The 21,516-nt window shown below is 45.7% G+C and overlaps 1 protein-coding gene across 3 annotated transcripts in view; it reads right to left on the bottom strand.

Moving 5' to 3' along the window:
• Positions 1-3,708: 3,708 nt before the first annotated feature.
• The window catches only part of rictora (RPTOR independent companion of MTOR, complex 2 a), a 232,197-nt gene continuing 214,389 nt past the window's right edge, over positions 3,709-21,516 (bottom strand). For all 3 annotated transcript variants that reach the window (XM_041186007.1, XM_041186005.1, XM_041186006.1), the window contains 4 exons: positions 20,905-21,069; positions 20,339-20,462; positions 8,312-8,450; positions 3,709-7,109 (listed from right to left, as the gene is read on the bottom strand). In XM_041186007.1, coding sequence (XP_041041941.1) covers positions 7,038-7,109; positions 8,312-8,450; positions 20,339-20,462; positions 20,905-21,069 — 500 coding nt within the window. In that variant the 3' untranslated portion in view covers positions 3,709-7,037. The remainder of the gene's footprint in view (positions 7,110-8,311; positions 8,451-20,338; positions 20,463-20,904; positions 21,070-21,516) is intronic.

The following is a 21,516-nucleotide window of genomic DNA, read 5'->3' as shown; positions in this document are numbered from 1 at the left end:
CACACATTCATTTCTCTAATCCTATTTGCCCTATGCCAAATTGCATGTGGCTCAGATAATAATCTCGAGATTATTACCTTTGAGGATTTGCTTCTTAATTTGGTGCTTACCTCCTCATACTGACTACACAGAACCTCACTCCTAGTTCTGCCTATGTCATTGGTACCTACACGGACCACAATGTCTGTATTCTCCCCCTCCAACTGCAAGTTCCTCTCCAGCCCTGAGCAGATGTCCTGAACCCTGGCACCGAGCAGGCAACACAGATTTCTGGATTCTCACTCTTTGCTGCAGAGAAGTGTTAATCTTCCTCACCATACTGCATTCCTTTTTGCCTCCCACATTGTCTGAGTTCCCTTACCTGACTCACTTGCAGTCCCACTCACCTGTCCCTAACCACTGACCACATCAGAAAAACCTATGAGGTGTGACTGCTAAATGACTGAGCTGAAGGTCCTTGAACCGCAAGCACTTATGGCTGATGTGTTTACCCTTGATTACACTAGCATCCAGGAGATCCTACATGCTACAGCTGAGACATAGCCTGTACTGCCATCCTGAAAATGTCTTTATTATCTACTTAAATTATTTTATTCATTTAATTATTTTCCTTTTTTATATATATTTTGTTAACCTTACCAATAGTTTGTATTCTTTTTAAATCTTAGGAATAGACCTTAACCACTCAGCAAACAGCTTCTGCACCTGTAGTAGAGCAAGAATTAATTCCTACAGTTAGGTAGTTGGAGACATGTTAATTAGGGCAAACACAAAAAAAGGTGCAGCAGTAGACCATATGGCCCATCAAGCCAACTCTGCCATTAAATCATGGATGATCTAGGCTTCAACTCCACTTCCCTGCCCATTCCCTATATCCTGAGCGACTCCCTGAGACACCAAAGATCTGTCTAGCCCAGCCTTAAATGTATTGAATGATGAAGCATTCAGGACCCTCCGTGGGAGAGAATTCCAAATATTCACAACTGAGTGAAATAACTTCCCTTCATCTTAGTCCAAATGACTGACCCCTTATCCTGAGACTGCACCCTACGCTTTACATCTGACCACAGAAACAAACTTTCAGCAGGAGAGCCAGCAGATTCATAAAAGGCAAATCATGCTTGACAAATTGAATTTTTTTGATGAAGAGGTTAAGGGAATGCAATGGATGTTGTCCATATTGATTTTAAGAAAGCACTTGACAAAATACCACATGAAAGTCTTGTTTAGCAAAATTGAGGCTCATGAGGACAGTCAGTCAACTTCCATAAAAAGTTGACTTGCTTCTTTATATCCTTCAGACATGATAAACAGTTCAGAGTGGAGGATGGTAGGCAGTAGTGTTCCACGAGAATCAGTGCTAGGACCACTACCTTTTTTAACCTGCCTTGTATAATGGAATACAGTAAAATTTCAAAATTTGCTTATGATACCAAACTTGGAGTGACAACAGTGAGGATGACACTAATTGACTGCAACTGGCCATCTAGGCTAGGCTAGCAGATAGACAAGTGGCAAATAGAATTTAATACAGAGAAGTGTGAGGTGATGCATTTTTGCAGAAGGAATGGGAAAGGCAATGTAGAGTTAAGGTCACAGTTCTGAAGAAAATGCAAGAACAGAAAGCCCTGGGGGTTCATGTGCATCAATCATTGAGTGCTTAGCAAAATATATGGGATCTTTGGCTTCATAAATAGAACTATTGAGTACAAAAGCAGGGAATTTATGCTGAACCTTTAGAAAGCTCTGGTGGGAGAGACTGGGGTTGTTTTCCTTGGAACCAAGTTGATTGAAGGGAAATTTGATAGAGGTATACAAGATTATGACAGGTTTAGACAAGCAAAAACTGTTCCAGTTAGCTGATGGCACAAGGACTGGAGACACAGATTTAAGGGTTTGAAAAATTATTTCACAGGAGGTGGGCATCACTGGCACAGCAAGCATTAGTTGCCCATCCCTAATTGCCCTTGAGGTAGTGGTGAACTACCTTCTTGAAATGCTGCAATCCATGTAGTGTAGGTACACCCAGTGTTGTTAGGGAGGGAACAAGGGTTTTTGGTAAGATATGTAGGGGGATGTGAGGAAGGACTTATGTAATTATCTATCAAGTACAAATGACCTGGAATTTGCTGCCCATGAGGGTGGTGGAAGCAGGCAATCATTGACTTCAAAAGGAAATTGGATGGGCACTTGAAGGGAATAAACTTGCAGGGCTACAGGGATAAAATGTGACTGACCAGATTGCTCTGTGGAGAGCAAGTATAGATGCAATGGGCTGAATGGCCTCCTCCTTGGGTGAGCCAGTGGATGTGGTTTATTTGGATTTTCAAAAGGCTTTCAACAAAGTTCCACATAAGAGATTAGCGTCTAAAATTAAAGCACGTGGGATTGGGGGTAGTGTATTGAGGTGGATAGAAAACTGGTTGGCAGACAGGAAACAGAGCAGGAATAAACGGGCCTTTTTCCAAATGGCAGGCAGTGACTAGTGGGGTACTGCAGGGATCGGTGCTGGGACCCCAGCAATTCACAATATATAATGATTTAGATGAGGGAACTAAATTTAATATCTCCAAATTTGCAGATGACACAAAACTGGGTGGGAGGGTGAGCTGTGAAGAGGATGCAGAGATGCTTCAGTATGATTTGCACAAGCTGAGTGGGCAAATGCAGTATAATGTGGATAAATGAGAGGTTATCCACTTTGGTAGCAAAAACAGGAAGGCACATTATCTGAATGGCTATAAACTGAGAGAGGGGAATGTGCAACGAGATCTGGGTGTCCTCGTACACCAGTTGAAGGTAAGCATGCATGTGCAGCAGGTGGTAAATAGTATGTTGACCTTCACAGCAAGAGGATTAGAGTACAGGAGCAGGGATGTCTTGCTGCAATTAAACAGGGCCTTTGTGAGACCACACTTGGAATATTCCGTGCAGTTTTGGTCTCCTTATCGGAGGAAGAAAGTTCTTGCTATAGAGGGAGTGCAGCCAAGGTTTATCAGGCTGATTCCTGGGATGGTGGGACTGACATATGAGGAGAGATTGAGTTGGTTAGGATTATATTCACTGCAGTTCATAAGAATGAGGGGTTCTCATAGAAACCTATAAAATTCTAACAGGACTAGACAGGGTAGATGCAGGAAGGATGTTCCCGATGGTGGGGGAGTCCAGAACCAGGGGTCACAGACTGAGGATATGGGGTAGACCATTGAGGACTGAGATGAGGAGAAAGTTCTTCACCCAGAGAGTGGTGAGCCTGTGGAATTCATTACCACAGAAAGTAGTTGAAGCTAAAACATTGTATGTTTTCAAGGAGTTCGATATAGCTCTTGGGGTGAAAGGGATCAAAGGACGTGGGGAGAAAGCGGGAGCAGGCTATTGAGTTGGATGATCTGCCATGATCATGATGAATGGTGGAGCAGGCTCGAAGGGCCGAATGGCCTACTCCAATTTTCTATGCTTCTTCTGTGCTATAAATTACGCCATATCACAAGGGATTTTGATGACCAGCTGTTTTGCCTTTACCTGTTGTGCATTGCCAGTACTTTGCAACTTTTCCTTTTTGTATTCCTAAAATCTGAATTCAGAGTGCAGTTTGTCTAAAGATGCTTTGGAAGTGCCTTGGGACATTTTGCTATGGTAAAGGTACTACGTTAATGCAAGTTGTTGTTATATGTGGCACAGGAATGACAGGACACCATTCAAAGTAAGTCTGGATACTTTTGTTTTTATTGTTAATTAACAATGCATCCCTTTGATAAGTTCTTATGTTCAGAAGGGTAAATGCCCAGAAACATGGACTGTACACACTATACAAAGAAACCACAAGGTGGCAACACAGAAACATTACTCTCAACAGCCGCGCTCCTTTGCATTATTTAAATTATACACAGCTCCATGAAATATTCTCTTATGGAAAATATATAAATAATTTCTTTTCTCATTTTTAATCAGACTATGTTACAGGTATACAATATAAATCAGGTTTCATGTTCAGTGACCTATGAACACCAGAACATCCCAATAATGTAGCAGCTTATCACAAAAAAAACCAAACACATCCACAATGATGGCTGCAATGTCCACCTTCGATGCTCTCTCTCACATGTGCCTGTCTTCTCTATTTACTCTTTGCCTTCAAAAATACATATGCAAAATAGCAAATACATGATTGCTGGATCAAGAAATCTCAGCCATCCTTCCTGTATGACTAGAGACCATCGATTCTCTGCAGCTGCTTCTTTCCTAAAGCTCTTATGAGAAGAGTTTGGGCACATGCAAGTGGAAGAGCTCAAAGATGGTGAGAGTGACTGACCGAGCAACCATGAGAAACAGACAAACCACAAGATTCAGAGACTGAGCAGGAAGGACAGACATACACAAACCACAGGAATGACATGACACAGAAAGACTGAGGGTTCTTGAGACATCTGCATAATCCCGACATTCAGCATTTACCAGTCAGCTTTGGGGACAGAAAAGGACCAAAAATGACTTATGGCCATAATATAGTGAATTGTTGACCTATCCATTAGAATCTTGGAAATCAGTTGGCTTTGAGGAGATGGTCACTGCAGCCAACTGATTTAACTGATTTAACGAGTCAACTTGCAAGTTAGTGTTCTTTCCAGTGGACTGCAGGCTGGGGGAGAGAGAGGAGAGCTTGCAATGCCCTGTGTGATGGGCGAGAATTCACTTGCAGAGTTGCTGTAATGATTTGCACATGATATAAGGGAGGCAGAACCAGAGTTGGGACAACCAGTTGGAAGACATAGTATTTGCATGGGTGCCGAGGTCACAGCAAACCCCTCCACCACATGGATTCTATTCCTTTCTCCCAAGTCAGCAGTTCCTGGGGAGATGGATGTGTGTATTGTAGTAGCACCTTATTCTGGACCCATCCTTCATTATCCCCTTTCACTTTACCACTGTTGGCTGCTGGAAGTCACCATCTGCTTTGAGAGTGAAAACATCCATCAGCTCCCCCCAGCACTCTAACTAAGTGTGCCACCTACAGATATCCCTGACCCACAGAATCTACCATCCTCACTCAGCAGCCAGCAATCCTACCCAGGAGTTATACCTATCCCCTCAATCCTGGGACAGAGTCCCTCCCATTGAGACCAGACAAATGATCCAACGCAAAGAGCCGTAGTTATCATTTGGAGTGAAGGCAGCACTGCTCTAGCTAGTGTCAGGGGCCTGTGACAAGCATCCTACTGGGGTCCCCTCCAAAAGCCACAAATGCCTTGCCTGCTTCAGGCCTGGTGAGGGGTGGGGAAGAGACACTCACTAAAGGAATACTGGATAGGGGAAATTGGCTAAACAGACATTCTTTTCATCACCCCAGACATTGGTGTTTATGGTCATGTGTACAAAAACAGCTAGAAAATTCAACAACATAGTGTAGCTCATTGTAACAGTGAAATGGCAAAAAAAATTCTTCACCTTGTCAATCTGTATTCAATTTGAAATGACATTCCAAACTATTGCATGTGAGCTATGAGCACAGCAATGGATGAACCAAGACCCTTCGGGAGGCCAGGAGACCATTGGTGATTGAGCCTGATAATGAGTTCTACGCAAAGCACACTACCTGATCCTGTCCCTCTCATACTGTTATGCCTGACATTCTGCAGTAAAAGCAGGGCTCTGATTACCTTGTGATGTAGTGTTGGGATATCTCATTGTTAATTGTTGATACCAGGCCATCAGAGTGCTGAATACCAAGCGCCTTGAGAGTCAAGCATAAACTTATGTCAGGAAACCTCAAGAGGATGACAGTCACGCAAAGGAACTCAGTGAGTGCTAAAAGACCAAGACCCTGGTTCAGTGGTGTGAATGGAGTATGGACCCTCATCATGTTAAAACCTACCCCACACATAAGTTCTGATTATAGCCCCATTGATAAATGGTAGTCAGACTTCCCTCTTCCTTAATGGTGTTTCTGGAAGTTCAGTGCAGCCTCGATTGTGGCCATTTAGTGGAGGCTTTACGCCATTTTAACCGAAGTCCCAACATGACAGGATTTTACCCTCAATAACCCATAACATTCCAGTCAGAGAGTGGATAATTCCCATGTACAGAATTCAGCAACAGTGGGAGGGGGAGATTCCTACATACCTGGGTCTAGCAGCTGGGGATGGGAGGGTTTCCTATGTACCCTAGGGTCAAGGAGCAGGGGAGGTGGAGGCTTCCCATATAGCTTGGGGTCTAGAAGCAGGGAGAAGATTCCTGCATACTCTTGCTGTTTCCTACTGCTCTAATATACCAGTTGATGTGGAGCAGAGGAATCAATTGTTCCTGGATGCATTAAACTGCAATTCCAATGCATCCATGATATAAGGACAGTCCTGAAATCAGTTACTGCTAGGGTAATTTGCCAGTAAAAGGTAAATCTGCCCCTGTGCTAGGCCCCACAGCACCACGCCACTGAATATTTTTTCTGCAATGAGTAAAAGCTCTCCTGGACTGTATGTTAAGGGCACAGGAGCCTGATTCCATTCCACCTGAGCTCATCCAGTCAATATAATTTAAATAGATTACAGGGTGGTCCTTTGTACAAGCTGTATAGATTTAAACAAAAAGACACCCCTGTCTGCTGTGTAAGTGGGGATTGAACCCACCTGGCACAGAGTTTGAAGTAAACGAGGTGCAGTGTTGGAGGAGTGAGACTGGCCTGGTTTAGGATTAGCATGTGCATCTGTGCAATGCTGCCAAACAGCCGTGGAATAGGGAGAAATCCAACCAATCAGGTGCCATGTACAGAACCCTGCAGTGCCCGATAGATACCAAGTCCTAATCTGCATCACTCCTCCAGTAGTGTTAAGGATACCTTCATGTCCAGGACAGAGGGAAGGGAAATAAATAAGAACAAGACAGGCACTGAACAAGGTTCCATACGTATGGGGCAGGATGCCGAGTTCACACTCTTGCTCTGCCCTGTTAGTCAGAGCGGTAGTCAGATGTTGGTACCAGTGGATCCTGGGTGAAGTAGGTTGTAGGTTTGGCGATGCAGCAATGCTTCAGCACAAGTTTGGTCAGGATTCTAGGGTCAGCTCAGCTTCGAGCTGCTTCGATGATAGAAGAGTAGTGTCCGCTTCCTCGTACAGCTATCGAGAGAAGAAAGATGGTCAGAGCATGGAGGACCCACCCACAGAGAGAGAGAGAGAACACGCGACAGACACCAAAACAGCAAGAGACCCCCAGAAAGTAAGGGAGAGAAAGGGGCAGCAAGAGAGGGAGAGAGAGGGGCAGCAAGAGAGGGTCATAGAGGTCTACAGCACAGAAAAAGGCCCTTCGAGCCATGGAGTCTGCGCCAGTCAAACAAGTACCTAACTATTCTAATCCCATTTTCCAGCACTAGGCCCATAGCCTTGTTGCCATGACATCGCAAATACACATCCAAATACTTCTTAAATGTTAGGAGGGTTTCTACCTCTACCACCCTTTCAGGCAGAGTGTTCCAGATTCCCACCACCCTCTGGGTGAAAAAATTCTTCCTCACATCCCCTCTAAACCTCCTACCCCTTACCTTAAATCTATGCTCCCTGGTTAATGATCCCTCCACCAAGGGGAAAAGTTCCTTCTTGTCTCCCCTATCTATGCCCCTCAATTTTATATACCTCAATCATGTCCCCCTTCAATCTCCTCTGCTCCAGCGAAAATAACCCCAGCCTATCCAATCTCTCTTCATAACTAAAACTCTCCAGCCCAGGCAACATTCTGGTAAATCTCCTCTGCACTCTCGCTAGTGTAATCACATCCTTCTATAATGCTGATTCCAGAACTGCAGGGAGGGGGAGACTGCGCGCGAGAGAGAGAGAGAGAGAGAGAGAGAGAGAGAGAGAGAGAAAGGGAAGAGGGAGACAGCGAGAGATGCCCAGGAAATGAAAGGGGGGCTCCCTGCACCAGACAGGACGAGTTTCCCAGGGGAAAAAATTTCCCTAGAAACAAGGACAGTCAGTGACAGAGAAAAATATTTCCCTCAAGAGACAAGAAACCTCTAGATACAGACAATGAAGTCGCTCCTGGAGGCACTGATGGAAGTCTCCTCTTAGATTTAGTTAGAAGGGAACACCTCCAAGACCAATGCCCCTCACAAAGATGGTGAGGGATTCCACACACCCGCTAGAGTTAGACAAAAGAAGAAACCCCGTCTCAGAAAAATGATGCATCTTCCTCAAAACACCCTCAGGTACAACCCCACTCTCATCCTTTGAAGTGGGTTGAGACTAACTAACTAGTAAGAAGCAATATGACCTCCTCCGGGGCAGAGCTCCCTTCATAATAAGCACTGCAGTCAGGAACTTACTGGTTGGAACTGAACATCCTGGAAGAGTTCTTGGATAAACCTGCGGGAGGGGAGTCTGAAGGTGCAGTTTGCCAGCAAGTGGGAAACCTCAGAGTACAGACAAATGTCATCGAAAGCATGAGGAAACTTCTCCTTTATCCTGTGGAGGGAGAACACAACAGGAGTCTGAGTTACAACAAGGCTAGTAAAACTCTAATTTTTTTTTTAAACAGCAGCCAGGGAGTCATCCACAACACCTGCGGAGAGCCAAAGGAAACTCTGTCCCACTGGGATGGGATTTGCATTCCACAGGTGAGGGCATTCATCCTGTTCTCACTTACATCCCTGTAGGCAGTGGTGCATTAGCAGCAATGAGGCCAACTGCCCAAAATCATATTTGAGGTTACAGTGTGAATGATAATTGATGCTTGCTACGGGGTGGTGAATCTGCAGTGATAGAGTGGGAGGTTGTTGTCCACGGGGATTCTTGCACGCTCCCCTGGAAGACTTAGCAGGTGGTACGGTTTTATTCTTGGTGACTGGCAAGGGTCCATTTATCACCCATTCCCAAAGCCATGAAGAATGAATGTGGGGTCTGGGGTCACAAGTTGGGGTGGCCTAACCCTAACCCTTCCATAAAGAACAAGTAAACCTTATACAGCCCAGCAACCTTCAAGGCTTTTGTCTACTGGCACCAGAATGATGCAGCAAATGGCCATACTGGGATTTGAATTCTCAAACACTATCCCAGCCAAAATGAGTGAATGAATCACAGAATGGTCAAGGCACAGAATGAGGCTATTTGGCCCACTGTGTCTGTGCTGACTCTCTGCAAGAGCAATTCACCTAGTGCCACTTCTCCACCTTCTCCTGGTGACTCTGCCCATTCTTCTATTACAGATAAATCCCCCTTGAATGCCTCGATTGAATCTGCCTCCACCTCACACTCAGGCACTGCATTCCAGATCCTATCCACTTGCTGTGTGAAAAGTTTTTCCTAATGTTGCCATTATTTCCTTTGCCAATTACCTTAAATCTTTGTCCTCTGGTTCTTGATCCTTTCACCAATGGGAACAGTTTCTCCCTACGTACTCTGTCTGGACCCCTCATGATTTTGAATAGCTCTGTAAAATCTCCTCAACCTTCTCTTCTCCAAGAAAGAACAATTCTAACTTCTCCAATTTAGCTACATAACTGAAGTTCTTCAGCCCTGGAACTATTCTTGTGAATCTTTTCTGCCTTCACATCCTTCCTAAAGTCTGACACTCTAAACCGCTATTAATAAAGCCAGGATACTGTATGCTTTATTAACCACTCTCTCAACCTGTCCTGCCACCTTAAATGACTTATGTACATATTCATAAAAACAAAAAAACTGCGGATGCTGGAAATCCAAAACAAAAACAGAATTACCTGGAAAAACTCAGCAGGTCTGGCAGCATCGGCGGAGAAGAAAAGAGTTGACGTTTCGAGTCCTCATGACCCTTCGACAGAACTTGAGTTCGAGTCCAGGAAAGAGCTGAAATATAAGCTGGTTTAAGGTGTGTGTGTGGGGGTCGGAGAGATAGAGAGACAGAGAGGTGGAGGGGGGGGGTGTGGTTGTAGGGACAAACAAGCAGTGATAGAAGCAGATCATCAAAAGATGTCAACGACAATAGTACAATAGAACACATAGGTGTTAAAGTTAAAGTTGGTGATATTATCTAAACGAATGTGCTAATTAAGAATGGATGGTAGGGCACTCAAGGTATAGCTCTAGTGGGTTTTTTTTTATATAATGAAAATAGGTGGGAAAAGGAAAATCTTTATAATTTATTGGAAAAAAAAAGGAAGGGGGAAACAGAAAGGGGGTGGGGATGGGGGAGGGAGCTCACGACCTATAGTTGTTGAATATTCAGTCCGGAAGGCTGTAAAGTCCCTAGTCGGAAGATGAGGTGTTGTTCCTCCAGTTTGCGTTGGGCTTCACTGGAACAATGCAGCAAGCCAAGGACAGACATGTGGGCAAGAGAGCAGGGTGGAGTGTTAAAATGGCAAGCGACAGGGAGGTTTGGGTCATTCTTGCGGACAGACCGCAGGTGTTCTGCAAAGCGGTCGCCCAGTTTACGTTTGGTCTCTCCAATGTAGAGGAGACCACATTGGGAGCAACGAATGCAGTAGACTAAGTTGGGGGAAATGCAAGTGAAATGCTGCTTCACTTGAAAGGAGTGTTTGGGTCCTTGGACGGTGAGGAGAGAGGAAGTGAAGGGGCAGGTGTTGCATCTTTTGCGTGGGCATGGGGTTGTGCCATAGGAGGGGGTTGAGGAGTAGGGGGTGATGGAGGAGTGGACCAGGGTGTCCCGGAGGGAGCGATCCCTACGGAATGCCGATAAGGGGGGTGAAGGGAAGATGTGTTTGGTGGTGGCATCATGCTGGAGTTGGCGGAAATGGCGGAGGATGATCCTTTGAATGCGGAGGCTGGTGGGGTGATAAGTGAGGATAAGGGGGACCCTATCATGTTTCTGGGAGGGAGGAGAAGGCGTGAGGGCGGATGCGCGGGAGATGGGCCGGACACGGTTGAGGGCCCTGTCAACGACCGTGGGTGGAAAACCTCGGTTAAGGAAGAAGGAGGACATGTCACAGGAACTGTTTTTGAATGTAGCATCATCGGAACAGATGCGACGGAGGCGAAGGAACTGAGAGAATGGGATGGAGTCCTTACAGGAAGCGGGGTGTGAGGAGCTGTAGTCGAGATAGCTGTGGGAGTCGGTGGGTTTGTAATGGATATTGGTGGACAGTCTGTCACCAGAGATTGAGACAGAGAGGTCAAGGAAGGGAAGGGAAGTGTCAGAGATGGACCACATAAAAATGATGGAGGGGTGGAGACTGGAAGCAAAATTAATAAATTTTTCCAAGTCCTGACGAGAGCATGAAGCGGCACCGAAGTAATCATCGATGTACCGGAGAAAGAGTTGTGGAAGGGGGCCGGAGTAGGACTGCAACAAGGAATGTTCCACATACCCCATAAAGAGACAGGCATAGCTGGGGCCCATGTCTCTTTATGGGGTATGTGGAACATTCCTTGTTGCAGTCCTACTCCGGCCCCCTTCCACAACTCTTTCTCCGGTACATCGATGATTACTTCGGTGCCGCTTCATGCTCTCGTCAGGACTTGGAAAAATTTATTAATTTTGCTTCCAATCTCCACCCCTCCATCATTTTCACGTGGTCCATCTGTGACACTTCCCTTCCCTTCCTTGACCTCTCTGTCTCAATCTCTGGTGATAGACTGTCCACCAATATCCATTACAAACCCACCGACTCCCACAGCTATCTCGACTACAGCTCCTCACACCCCGCTTCCTGTAAGGACTCCATCCCATTCTCTCAGTTCCTTCGCCTCCGTCGCATCTGTTCCGATGATGCTACATTCAAAAACAGTTCCTGTGACATGTCCTCCTTCTTCCTTAACCGAGGTTTTCCACCCACGGTCGTTGACAGGGCCCTCAACCGTGTCCGGCCCATCTCCCGCGCATCCGCCCTCACGCCTTCTCCTCCCTCCCAGAAACATGATAGGGTCCCCCTTATCCTCACTTATCACCCCACCAGCCTGCGCATTCAAAGGATCATCCTCCGCCATTTCCGCCAACTCCAGCATGATGCCACCACCAAACACATCTTCCCTTCACCCCCCTTATCGGCATTCCGTAGGGATCGCTCCCTCCGGGACACCCTGGTCCACTCCTCCATCACCCCCTACTCCTCAACCCCCTCCTATGGCACAACCCCATGCCCACGCAAAAGATGCAACACCTGCCCCTTCACTTCCTCTCTCCTCACCGTCCAAGGACCCAAACACTCCTTTCAAGTGAAGCAGCATTTCACTTGCATTTCCCCCAACTTAGTCTACTGCATTCGTTGCTCCCAATGTGGTCTCCTCTACATTGGAGAGACCAAACGTAAACTGGGCGACCGCTTTGCAGAACACCTGCGGTCTGTCCGCAAGAATGACCCAAATCTCCCTGTCGCTTGCCATTTCAACACTCCACCCTGCTCTCTTGCCCACATGTCTATCCTTGGTTTGCTGCATTGTTCCAGTGAAGCCCAACGCAAACTGGAGGAACACCTCATCTTCCGACTAGGGACTTTACAGCCTTCCGGACTGAATATTGAATTCAACAACTTTAGGTCGTGAGCTCCCTCCCCCATCCCCACCCCCTTTCTGTTTCCCCCTTCCTTTTTTTTTTCCAATAAATGATAAAGATTTTCCTTTTCCCACCTATTTCCATTATAAAAAAAACCCACTAGAGCTATACCTTGAGTGCCCTACCATCCATTCTTAATTAGCACATTCGTTTAGATAATATCACCAACTTTAACTTTAACACCTATGTGTTCTATTGTACTATTGTCGTTGACATCTTTTGATGATCTGCTTCTATCACTGCTTGTTTGTCCCTACAACCACACCCCCCCCTCCACCTCTCTGTCTCTCTATCTCTCCGACCCCCACACACACACCTTAAACCAGCTTACATTTCAGCTCTTTCCTGGACTCGAACTCAATTTCTGTCGAAGGGTCATGAGGACTCGAAACGTCAACTCTTTTCTTCTCCGCCGATGCTGCCAGACCTGCTGAGTTTTTCCAGGTAATTCTGTTTTTGTTATGTACATATTCACCCTGGTCCCTCCTGTGTGCCCTTTTGAATTGTGTCTTTTATTTTAAATCGTGTCTCTGCATTCTTCCTACCAAAATGAATCACTTCACACTTCTCTGTATTAAATATCATCTGCCACCTGTCTGCCCATTCCACCAACTTGTCTGTATCTTTTCAAGTTCTACAGTATCCTCCACTCAGTTCACGAAACTTACACATTTTGTATCTCCTCAAATTTTAAAATTGTGCCCTGCACACAAAGGTCTAGGTCATTTATATTATTGCTGATAAGCGGGGCACGCTGTCAAAGCTTTTCATCTTGCACTCGTCAGGACTGAATCGCAAGAATACCAAATCTGAAAGGGAGCAATAATTTATTCTACATGAGAAGAGGGTGCTGATTGGTTGCCCGTAGATTCTGATTGGTAGAGGGGTTGCCGTGGAGAATGCATCGGGGAACAGTTATTGCCCAAGTTTATGTTGATTGCATGATGAGTGCAAGATGAAAAGATTCAACAGCATGTCTATTCTTTTCAGCAATACTCAAGATCTGTACTACCAACCGACTGTTTACATTTATCAGGAAAGAGTCCTAACACCGACCCCAGAGAAACTCCACCATAAACCTTCCTCTGGTCCAAAAAACATCCATTATCCACTACTCTGCTTCCTGTTGCCCAGCCAATTTTGTACCCATGTTGCTACTGTCCCTTATATTCCACAAGTTCTTAACTTTCACTCTCAAGTCTGTTGTGTGGCACTTTATTAAATGACTTTTGGAAGTCCGTGTACATCATATCAATAGCATTACCCTCAAGAACTCACTCTGTTAACTCATCAAAAAAACACAATTTGCCCATAACGAATCGGTGCTGGCTTTCCTAAGTTAACCCACATTTGAAGTGACTATTAATTTTTTCCCAATTTATCATTTCTGGAAGCTTCCCACCACCAAGATTAGACTGACTGATCTATAGTTGCTGTGCTCATCTTTACAACTTTTCTGAACAAGGATGTAACATTTACAATTATCAATCCTCTGGCACCACCCAAGTCTAAGGAATTACCCCTGCAATTTCCACACTCACTTCCCTCAGCATCCTTGGATGTATCCCATACGGTGCTGGTGCCTTATCAACTTTTAAGTACAGACGACCTTTCCAATAACCCCTCATCATCAATTTTAAACTCTTCAGGTGTCTTCTTTCACCATGAGCTGTGCAGCATCTTCTTCCATGGAAAGGACAGATGCAAAGCATTCCTTTAATGCCTCGAAACTTGACTGCGCCATGCCCTCCTGGCTGGTCTGTAAAGTTGAGGTAATCCAAAACTCTGCCATTGCTAGCTGTGCTTTCAGTGGAGGCAATGACCAAGTGGTATTGTCACTGGAGTAGTAATCCAGTGACCCAGGATAACGCTCTGGGGGCCTGGGTTCAAGTCCCACCACAGAAGATGGTGGAATTTGAATTCAATAAAAATCTGGATTAAAAGTCCAATGATAGTGTGGGATTTTTAACAACACAAGTATTAACTGGGATAGTTTTAGTGTGTAAGGTAGAGGGAGCAAAATTCTTAAGTTGCATCCAGGGGAACTTTTTCAGCCAGAATGTAGAAAGCCCAACAAGCAGTTCTGGACCTAATATTTGGAAATGAGCCGGGCAGGTGGAAGGCTTTTCAGTAGGAGAGCATTTTGCAGATAGTGACCATAACTCAGATTTAGGATAGTTATGGAAAAGGATAAGGTTGGATCAGGAATAAAAGTTCTAAACTAGGAAAAGGTAATTTTACTAAGATGAGATATGATTTGGCCCAAGTGGACTGGGAGCAGCTACTCGCAGATGAAACTGTGTCAGAGCAGTGGGGGGCATTCAAGGAGGAAATAGCGAGTGTACTGGGCAAATATGTTCCCGTAAAGATAAAGGGTGGGACCAACTCCTGGATGTGAAGGGACATGAAGGTTAGGATTAAAAAGAGAGAAGCTTATGGCACATACCGAGGGCTCAATAGACAGAGTTCTTAGAGGAGTATGAAAAGTGCAGAGGGGAGCTTAAAAAGGAAATTAGGAAAGCTAAGAAAGTGCATGAGTAAGCATTGGTGGGGAGAATAAAGGAAAACCCAAAGGGGTTTTTTAAATATATAAAGAGCAAGAGAATAACAAGGGAAAGGGTAAGACCAAATAGGGACCATGGAGATAATGTGTTGGAGCCAGAAGATATGGGTGCAATCTTCAATGAAGACTTTGTGTCAGTCTTCACAATGGAAAAGGACGATTCAGGTAAAGACATCAGGGTGAAGAACTGTGAAATGTTAGAGGAAATTAACAGAGGAAGTGGTACTAGAGAGTTTAGTGGACTTAAAAGTGGATAAATCCGCAGGCCCGGATGAGACGTATCTCAGGCTGTTGAGGGAGGCAAGGAAAGAGATATTAGGGACCCTGGAAGTAATTTTCATATCCTCCCTGGCCACAGGTGAGGTGCCAGAGGACTGGAGGAATGCTAATGTTGTCCCATTATTAAAAAAGGGAGGAAGGAATAGACCAGAAATTACAGGCCAGTCAGTTTAACCTTGGCGGTGGGGAAGTTACTAGAAAGAATTCTGAGGGACAGAATAGATCTGCACTTGGAGAGAGACAGATGAATCAGGGATAGTCAGCATGGATTTGTTAAGGGAAGGTCATGTTTGACAAATTTTTTGAGGAGTGTAACCAGGATTGTTGATGAGGGTAACGTATTTGATGTGGTCTACAAGGACTTTAGCAAGGCTTTTGATAAGGTCCCTCATGGCAGACTAGGCAAGAAAGTAAGAGCCCATAGAATCCTAGGCAAAGTAGGACATTGGATCCAAAATTGGCTGAGAGGCAGGAAGCAGAGAGTGATGGTAGAGGGATGTTTGTGTGACTGGAAGTCTGTTTCCAATGGGTTCTGCAGGGCTCGCTGCTGGGGCCTTGCTGTTTGTGGTGTACATAAGTGATGTAGGGGGTATGATCAAGAAGTTCGCAGATGACATGAAAATAAGTAGGATGGTAAATAGTGAGGAGGAGAACCGTAAACTGGAGGAGGATAGCAATGGACTGGTCAGGTGGGCAGAGCAGTGCCAAATGGAATTCAACCCAGAAAAGTGAGAGGTAATGCACTTGGGGAGAGCTAACAAGGCAAGGGATTACAGTATGAATGGTAGGACCCTGGAAAATGCTGAAGATCAGACGGACCTTGGTATGCATATCCACAGATCCTTGAAGGTAGCAGAGCAGGTGGATAAGGTAGTTAAAGCGGCATTTAGGACAGTTGCCTTTATTAGCCGAGGTGTAGAATACAAGAGCCGGGAGGTTATGCTGGAACTGTATAAAACGCTGGTTAGGCCACAACTGGAGCACTGTGTGTAGTTCTGGTTACCACATTATAGGAAGGATGTGATTGCACTGGAGAGGGTGCAGAGGAGATTTACCATGATGCTGCTTGGGCTGGAGGGTCTGAGTTATGATGAAAGATTGGATAGGCTGGGGTTGTTTTTCTTGGAGCAATGAAGGTTGAGAGGGGACCTGATAGAGGTGTATAAGATTGTGAAGGACATAGATATGGTAGATAGAAAGGTAATTCTTCCATTAGTAGAGGGGTCAATAACCAGGGGGCATTGATTTAATGTAAGAGGCTAAGAGGGGAATTGAGGAGAAATTTTTTTCACTTGGAGGGTGGAGAGAGTTTGGAACTCACTGCCTGAAAGGGTGGTTGAGTCAGAAACTCTTGTAACACTTAAGAAGTATTTAGATATTCACTTGCATTGTCATAGCCTCCAGGGCTATGGGCTAAGCGCTGAAAAATAGAAATAGTGGTCAGATCTTTGTTGACTGGCGTGGACACGATGGGCCAAATGGCCTCCTTCTGTGCTGTAGGCATCTATGGCTCACTATGAAACGATTGTTGTAAAAACCCATCGGATTCACTAATGTCCTTCAGGGGAGGAAATCTGTCGTCTTTACCTGGTCTGGCCTAGACATGACTCCAGACCCACAGCAATGTGGTTGACTCTTAATTGCCTTCTGAAATGGCCTAGCAAGCCACTCAGTTGTAACAAACCACTACAAAATCACAAAAGAAGGAATGAAACCCTTTGGACCACCCGGCCTCGTCCTCTGCACCAGAAATGACAACGGCAATCTTAGCCCTGTCGACCCTGCAAAGTCCTCCTTACTAACATCTTAGGGCTAGTGCCAAAATTGGGAGAGCTGTCTCACAGATTAGTCAAGCAACAGCCTGGTATGATCATCCTCACGGAATCATAATGTCCCAGACACTATCATCACCATCCAGCAGAGGTAGCGGCACGGTGGTATACAATCAGGACGGAGATGCCCTGGGAGGTCTCAACATCGACTCCGGTCACCATGAAGTCTCATGGCATCAGGTCAAACATGGGCAAGGAAACCTCCTGCTGATTACCACGTACCACCCTCCCTCAGCTGATGAACACCACTTGGAGGAAGCACTGAAGGTGGTAAGGGCGCAGAATATACTCACTCTGGGGGTTGGACTTTAATGTCCATCACCAAGAGTGGCTCGGTAGCATCACTGCTGATTGAGCTGGCCGAGTCCTAAAGGACATAGCATCTAGACTGGGTGTGTGGCAGGTGGCGAGGGAACCAACAAGAGAGAAAAACCTATTTGACCTTGTCCTTGCTAACCTGCCTGCTGCAGATCAATCTAATAGATTTTGAACAGATCTAGCAACTCAAGACTGGGCATCCGTGAGGTGCTGTGGGCCATCAGCAGAATTGTACTCGAACACAATCTGTAACCTCATAGCCCGACATATCTCCCACTCTACCATTATCATCAAGCCAGGGGATCAGCCCTGGTTCAATGAAGAGTGCAGGAGGGCATGCCAGGAGCAGCACCAGGCATACCTAAGAATGAGGTGTCAACCTGGTGAAGCTATAACACAGGACTACTTGCATGCCAAGCAGCATAAGCAGTAAGTGAAAGACAGAGCTAAGTGATCCCACAACCAATGGATCAGATCTAAGCTCTGCAGTCTGCCACATCCAGTTGTGAATGGTGGTGGACAATTAAACAAATCACTGGATTTGATGGAGGAGTCCAGCACATCAGTGCCAAAGATGAGGCTGAAGCATTTGCTAAAAGCCAAAAGGACCAAGTGGATCCATCTTGGTCTCCTCCGGAGGTCCCCAACATCACAGATGACAGTCTTCAGTCAATTCGATTCACTCCACGTGTTGTCAAGAAATGGCTGAAGGCTCTGGATACTGACAATATTCTGGCAATAGTACTGAAGACTTACCACGCCCCTAGCCAAGCTATTCCAGTACAGCTACAACACTGGCATCTACTCAACTATGTGGAAAATTGTCCAGGTATGTACTGTACATTAAAAAGCTGGGCAAATTCACCCCAGCCAATTACTGCCCCATTAGTCTACTCTCCATCATCAGTAAAGTAATGGAAAGGGTCATCAACAGTGCTATCAAGTGGCACTTGTTTAGCAATAATCTTCTTACTGATGCCCAGTTTGGGTTCCGCCAGGGCCACTCAGCTCCTGACCTCATTACAGCCTTGGTTCAAACATGGACAAATGAGCTGAACTGAACTCCCAAAGGGAGGTGAGAGTGACTGCCCTTGACACTAGGGCCATGTCTGACTGAGTGTGGCATCAAGGAGCCCTAGCAAAACTGGAGCCAATGGGAATCAGGGGGAAAACTCTCTGCTGGTTGGAGTCATACCTAACACAAAGGAAGGTGGTTGTGGCAGTGGTTGTTGGAGGTCATCCCAGCTCCAGGGCATCATTGCAGGAGTTCCTCAGGATAGTGTCCTGGGCCCAACCATCTTCAGCTGCTTCATCAATGCCCTTCCTCCCATCATAAGGTCAGAAGAGGTGATCTTCGATGATGACTGCACAATGTCCAGCACCATTTTTTTAATTCATTCATGGGATATGGGCATCACTGGCTAGGCCGGCATTTATTGCCTATCCCTAATTGCCCTTGCTCAGAGGGCATTTAAGAGTCAACCACATTGCTGTGGGTCTGGAGTCACACGTAGACCAGACCAGGGAAGGACAGCAGATTTCTTTCCCTAAATGACATTAGTGAAACGGTTGGGTTTTTACAACAATCAACAATGGTTTCATGGTCTTCATTAAAAACTTAATTCCAGATTTTTTAAAAAATTGAATTCAAATTCCACCATCTGCCATGGTGGGATTCGAACCCAAGGACCCCAGAGCATTACCCTCAGTCTCTGGACTACTAATCCAGTGACAATACCACTACTCCCTTTGCAGCTCCTCAGATACTGAAGTGGTCCATGTCCAAGTGCAGCAAGACCTGGACAATATCCAGGCTTGGGTTGACAAGTGGAAAGTAACATTCACACCACACAAGTGTCAGGCAATGACCATCTCCAACGAGAGAGAATCCAACCATCGCCCCATGATGTTCAATGGCATTACCATCACTGAATCCCCCACTATTAATATCCTTGGGGGTCACCAATGACCAGAAACTGAACTAGCCATATAAATACCGTGGCTACAAGAGCAGGTCAGAGGCTAGGAATAGTGCGACGAGTAACTCACCTCCTGACTCCCCAAAGCCTGTCCACCATCTACAAGGCACAAGTCAGAAGTGTGATGAAATACTCCCCACTTACCCGGATGAGTGCAGCTCCCACAACATTCAAGAAGCTTGACACCGTTCAAGAAAATGTAGCCTGCTTGATTGGCACCACATCCACATTCACTCCCTTCACCACCAATGCACAGTAGCAGCAGTGAGCACCATCTACCATATGCACTGCAGGAATTCCCCAAGACTCCTGAGGCAGCACCTCACAAACCCATGACCACTACCATCTAGAAGGACAAGGGCAGCATACAGATAGGAACACTACCACCTGGAAGTTCCCCTCCAAATCACTCACCATCCTGACTTGGAAATATATCACCGTTTCTTCACTCTCGCTGGGTCAAAATCCTGGAACTCCCTCCCTAACAGCACTGTGGGTGTAGCTACACCACATGGACTGCAGCAGTTCGAGAAGGCAGCTCACCACCACCTTCTCAAGGGCAACTAGGGATGGGCAATAAATGGTGGCCCAACCAGTGAAGCCCAGATCCCATGAATGAATATGTATGAAAAAGAGTTGCCTAGGACCCCCCCACCAAAATCAGTAATTCTCTCTTTGCACTTTCCATGTTGCTCCTTCAAACCTTTTTTTTTAAACCAAGTTTTTGGTCGTCTGACCCAATATCTCCTTGTTTGGTTTGGTGCCAAACCCTTGTTTTATAATGGTCCTTTGAAGTGCCTTGGGGCTGTATATTACATTAAAAGGTGCCATATAAATACAAGTTGTTGTTGAGTATAAGAAGAATGTCCTGGTGAGTTAGTTAAATTAGTTCTTACGTCAAGAGCCCAGTTTCATGGCCTTTTGTCCCCACTGAGCTGCTCAGATTAATGACCAACCGTAAGACTTCCTTCCTCAACAGCACTCGGCAGGCAGGCGTGTCATCTATGATGGGCTTTCCTCCTGTAGGAAACAACATGGGTCAAAGGCAATGGAGGAGAGTAATCTAACCTTTCATCAGGCTATAAAATGTACTTCGGCACACCTTTCATTCGGTCAATCCTCTCATTCGCCACCCCTGCCCTCCCCCCCATCCCCCCCCCAACTTACACCAAATCCTAACTCAAACTCCCGCCCGCACCTCCCTCCCCACCACTCACTGATGTAAACACTGCCAATAAATCCTCTTACAAGCCAAACCATAATAGCCCACTCACACAGCTTTTCCATAAACAAACCCTAGTCCCCTCCCCCAGGAAGACCGGGCTCCTAGCCTCACCAAACTCCCATCTCACACAGTGGGAACTTAACCCACTGGGTAAACACTGTCACTCTCCTTTTCTGATGTACGGAAGGCAAGACTTGAGTCATCTGCTGAATCATTTCGACTGCCATGCACACTCACCTATTACTATATCCACGCTCTTAGTGCTGCTTGCTGACCCCTGTGACACAGCATCACTGCACCCAGAGATCCCAGAAATCTTTGAAACGCGAGGTGTGACTTCCAGGTGGGTGAGGATTGGGATGACGGACACACAGTAGTCAGAGCATGGAATGTCTGGGAAATCTGGAACAAATATTAGCATTGAGGGAAAGCAAATATTTCCAATCCTCATTAATTACTTAAATGAAGAGACAGAGAATAATGTATCCAAGCTTGCTAATAATACAAACCTAAGTGGAAAGGTAAGCTATGGGGAGGGCATAGCGGCTGCAAAGAGATATAGACAGGTTGTGTGAGTGGGCAACAAGATGGCAGGTGGAGTATAACGTTGGGAAGTTTGAGGTTATTCATTTTGGTCGTAGGAATAGAAAAGCAGAATATTTCTTCGAAGCTCTGGAATTTGTAAATGTTGACATCCAAAGACACTTGGGTGTGCTTGTACAAGGAAAGCAGAAAGTTTACATGCAGGTATAGCAAGTAATTGGAAAGGCAAATGGCATATTGACCTTTATTGCAAGGGGATTGGAATACAGGAATAAAGTCTTGCTACAGTTGTACTGGGTTTTGGTG

The sequence above is a fragment of the Carcharodon carcharias genome, chromosome 4 (assembly GCF_017639515.1).
Source record: "Carcharodon carcharias isolate sCarCar2 chromosome 4, sCarCar2.pri, whole genome shotgun sequence".
Lineage (NCBI taxonomy): Eukaryota > Metazoa > Chordata > Chondrichthyes > Lamniformes > Lamnidae > Carcharodon > Carcharodon carcharias.
The sequence above is the reverse complement of the archived record's forward strand: the minus strand, read 5'-3'. Positions and strand labels throughout refer to the sequence as shown.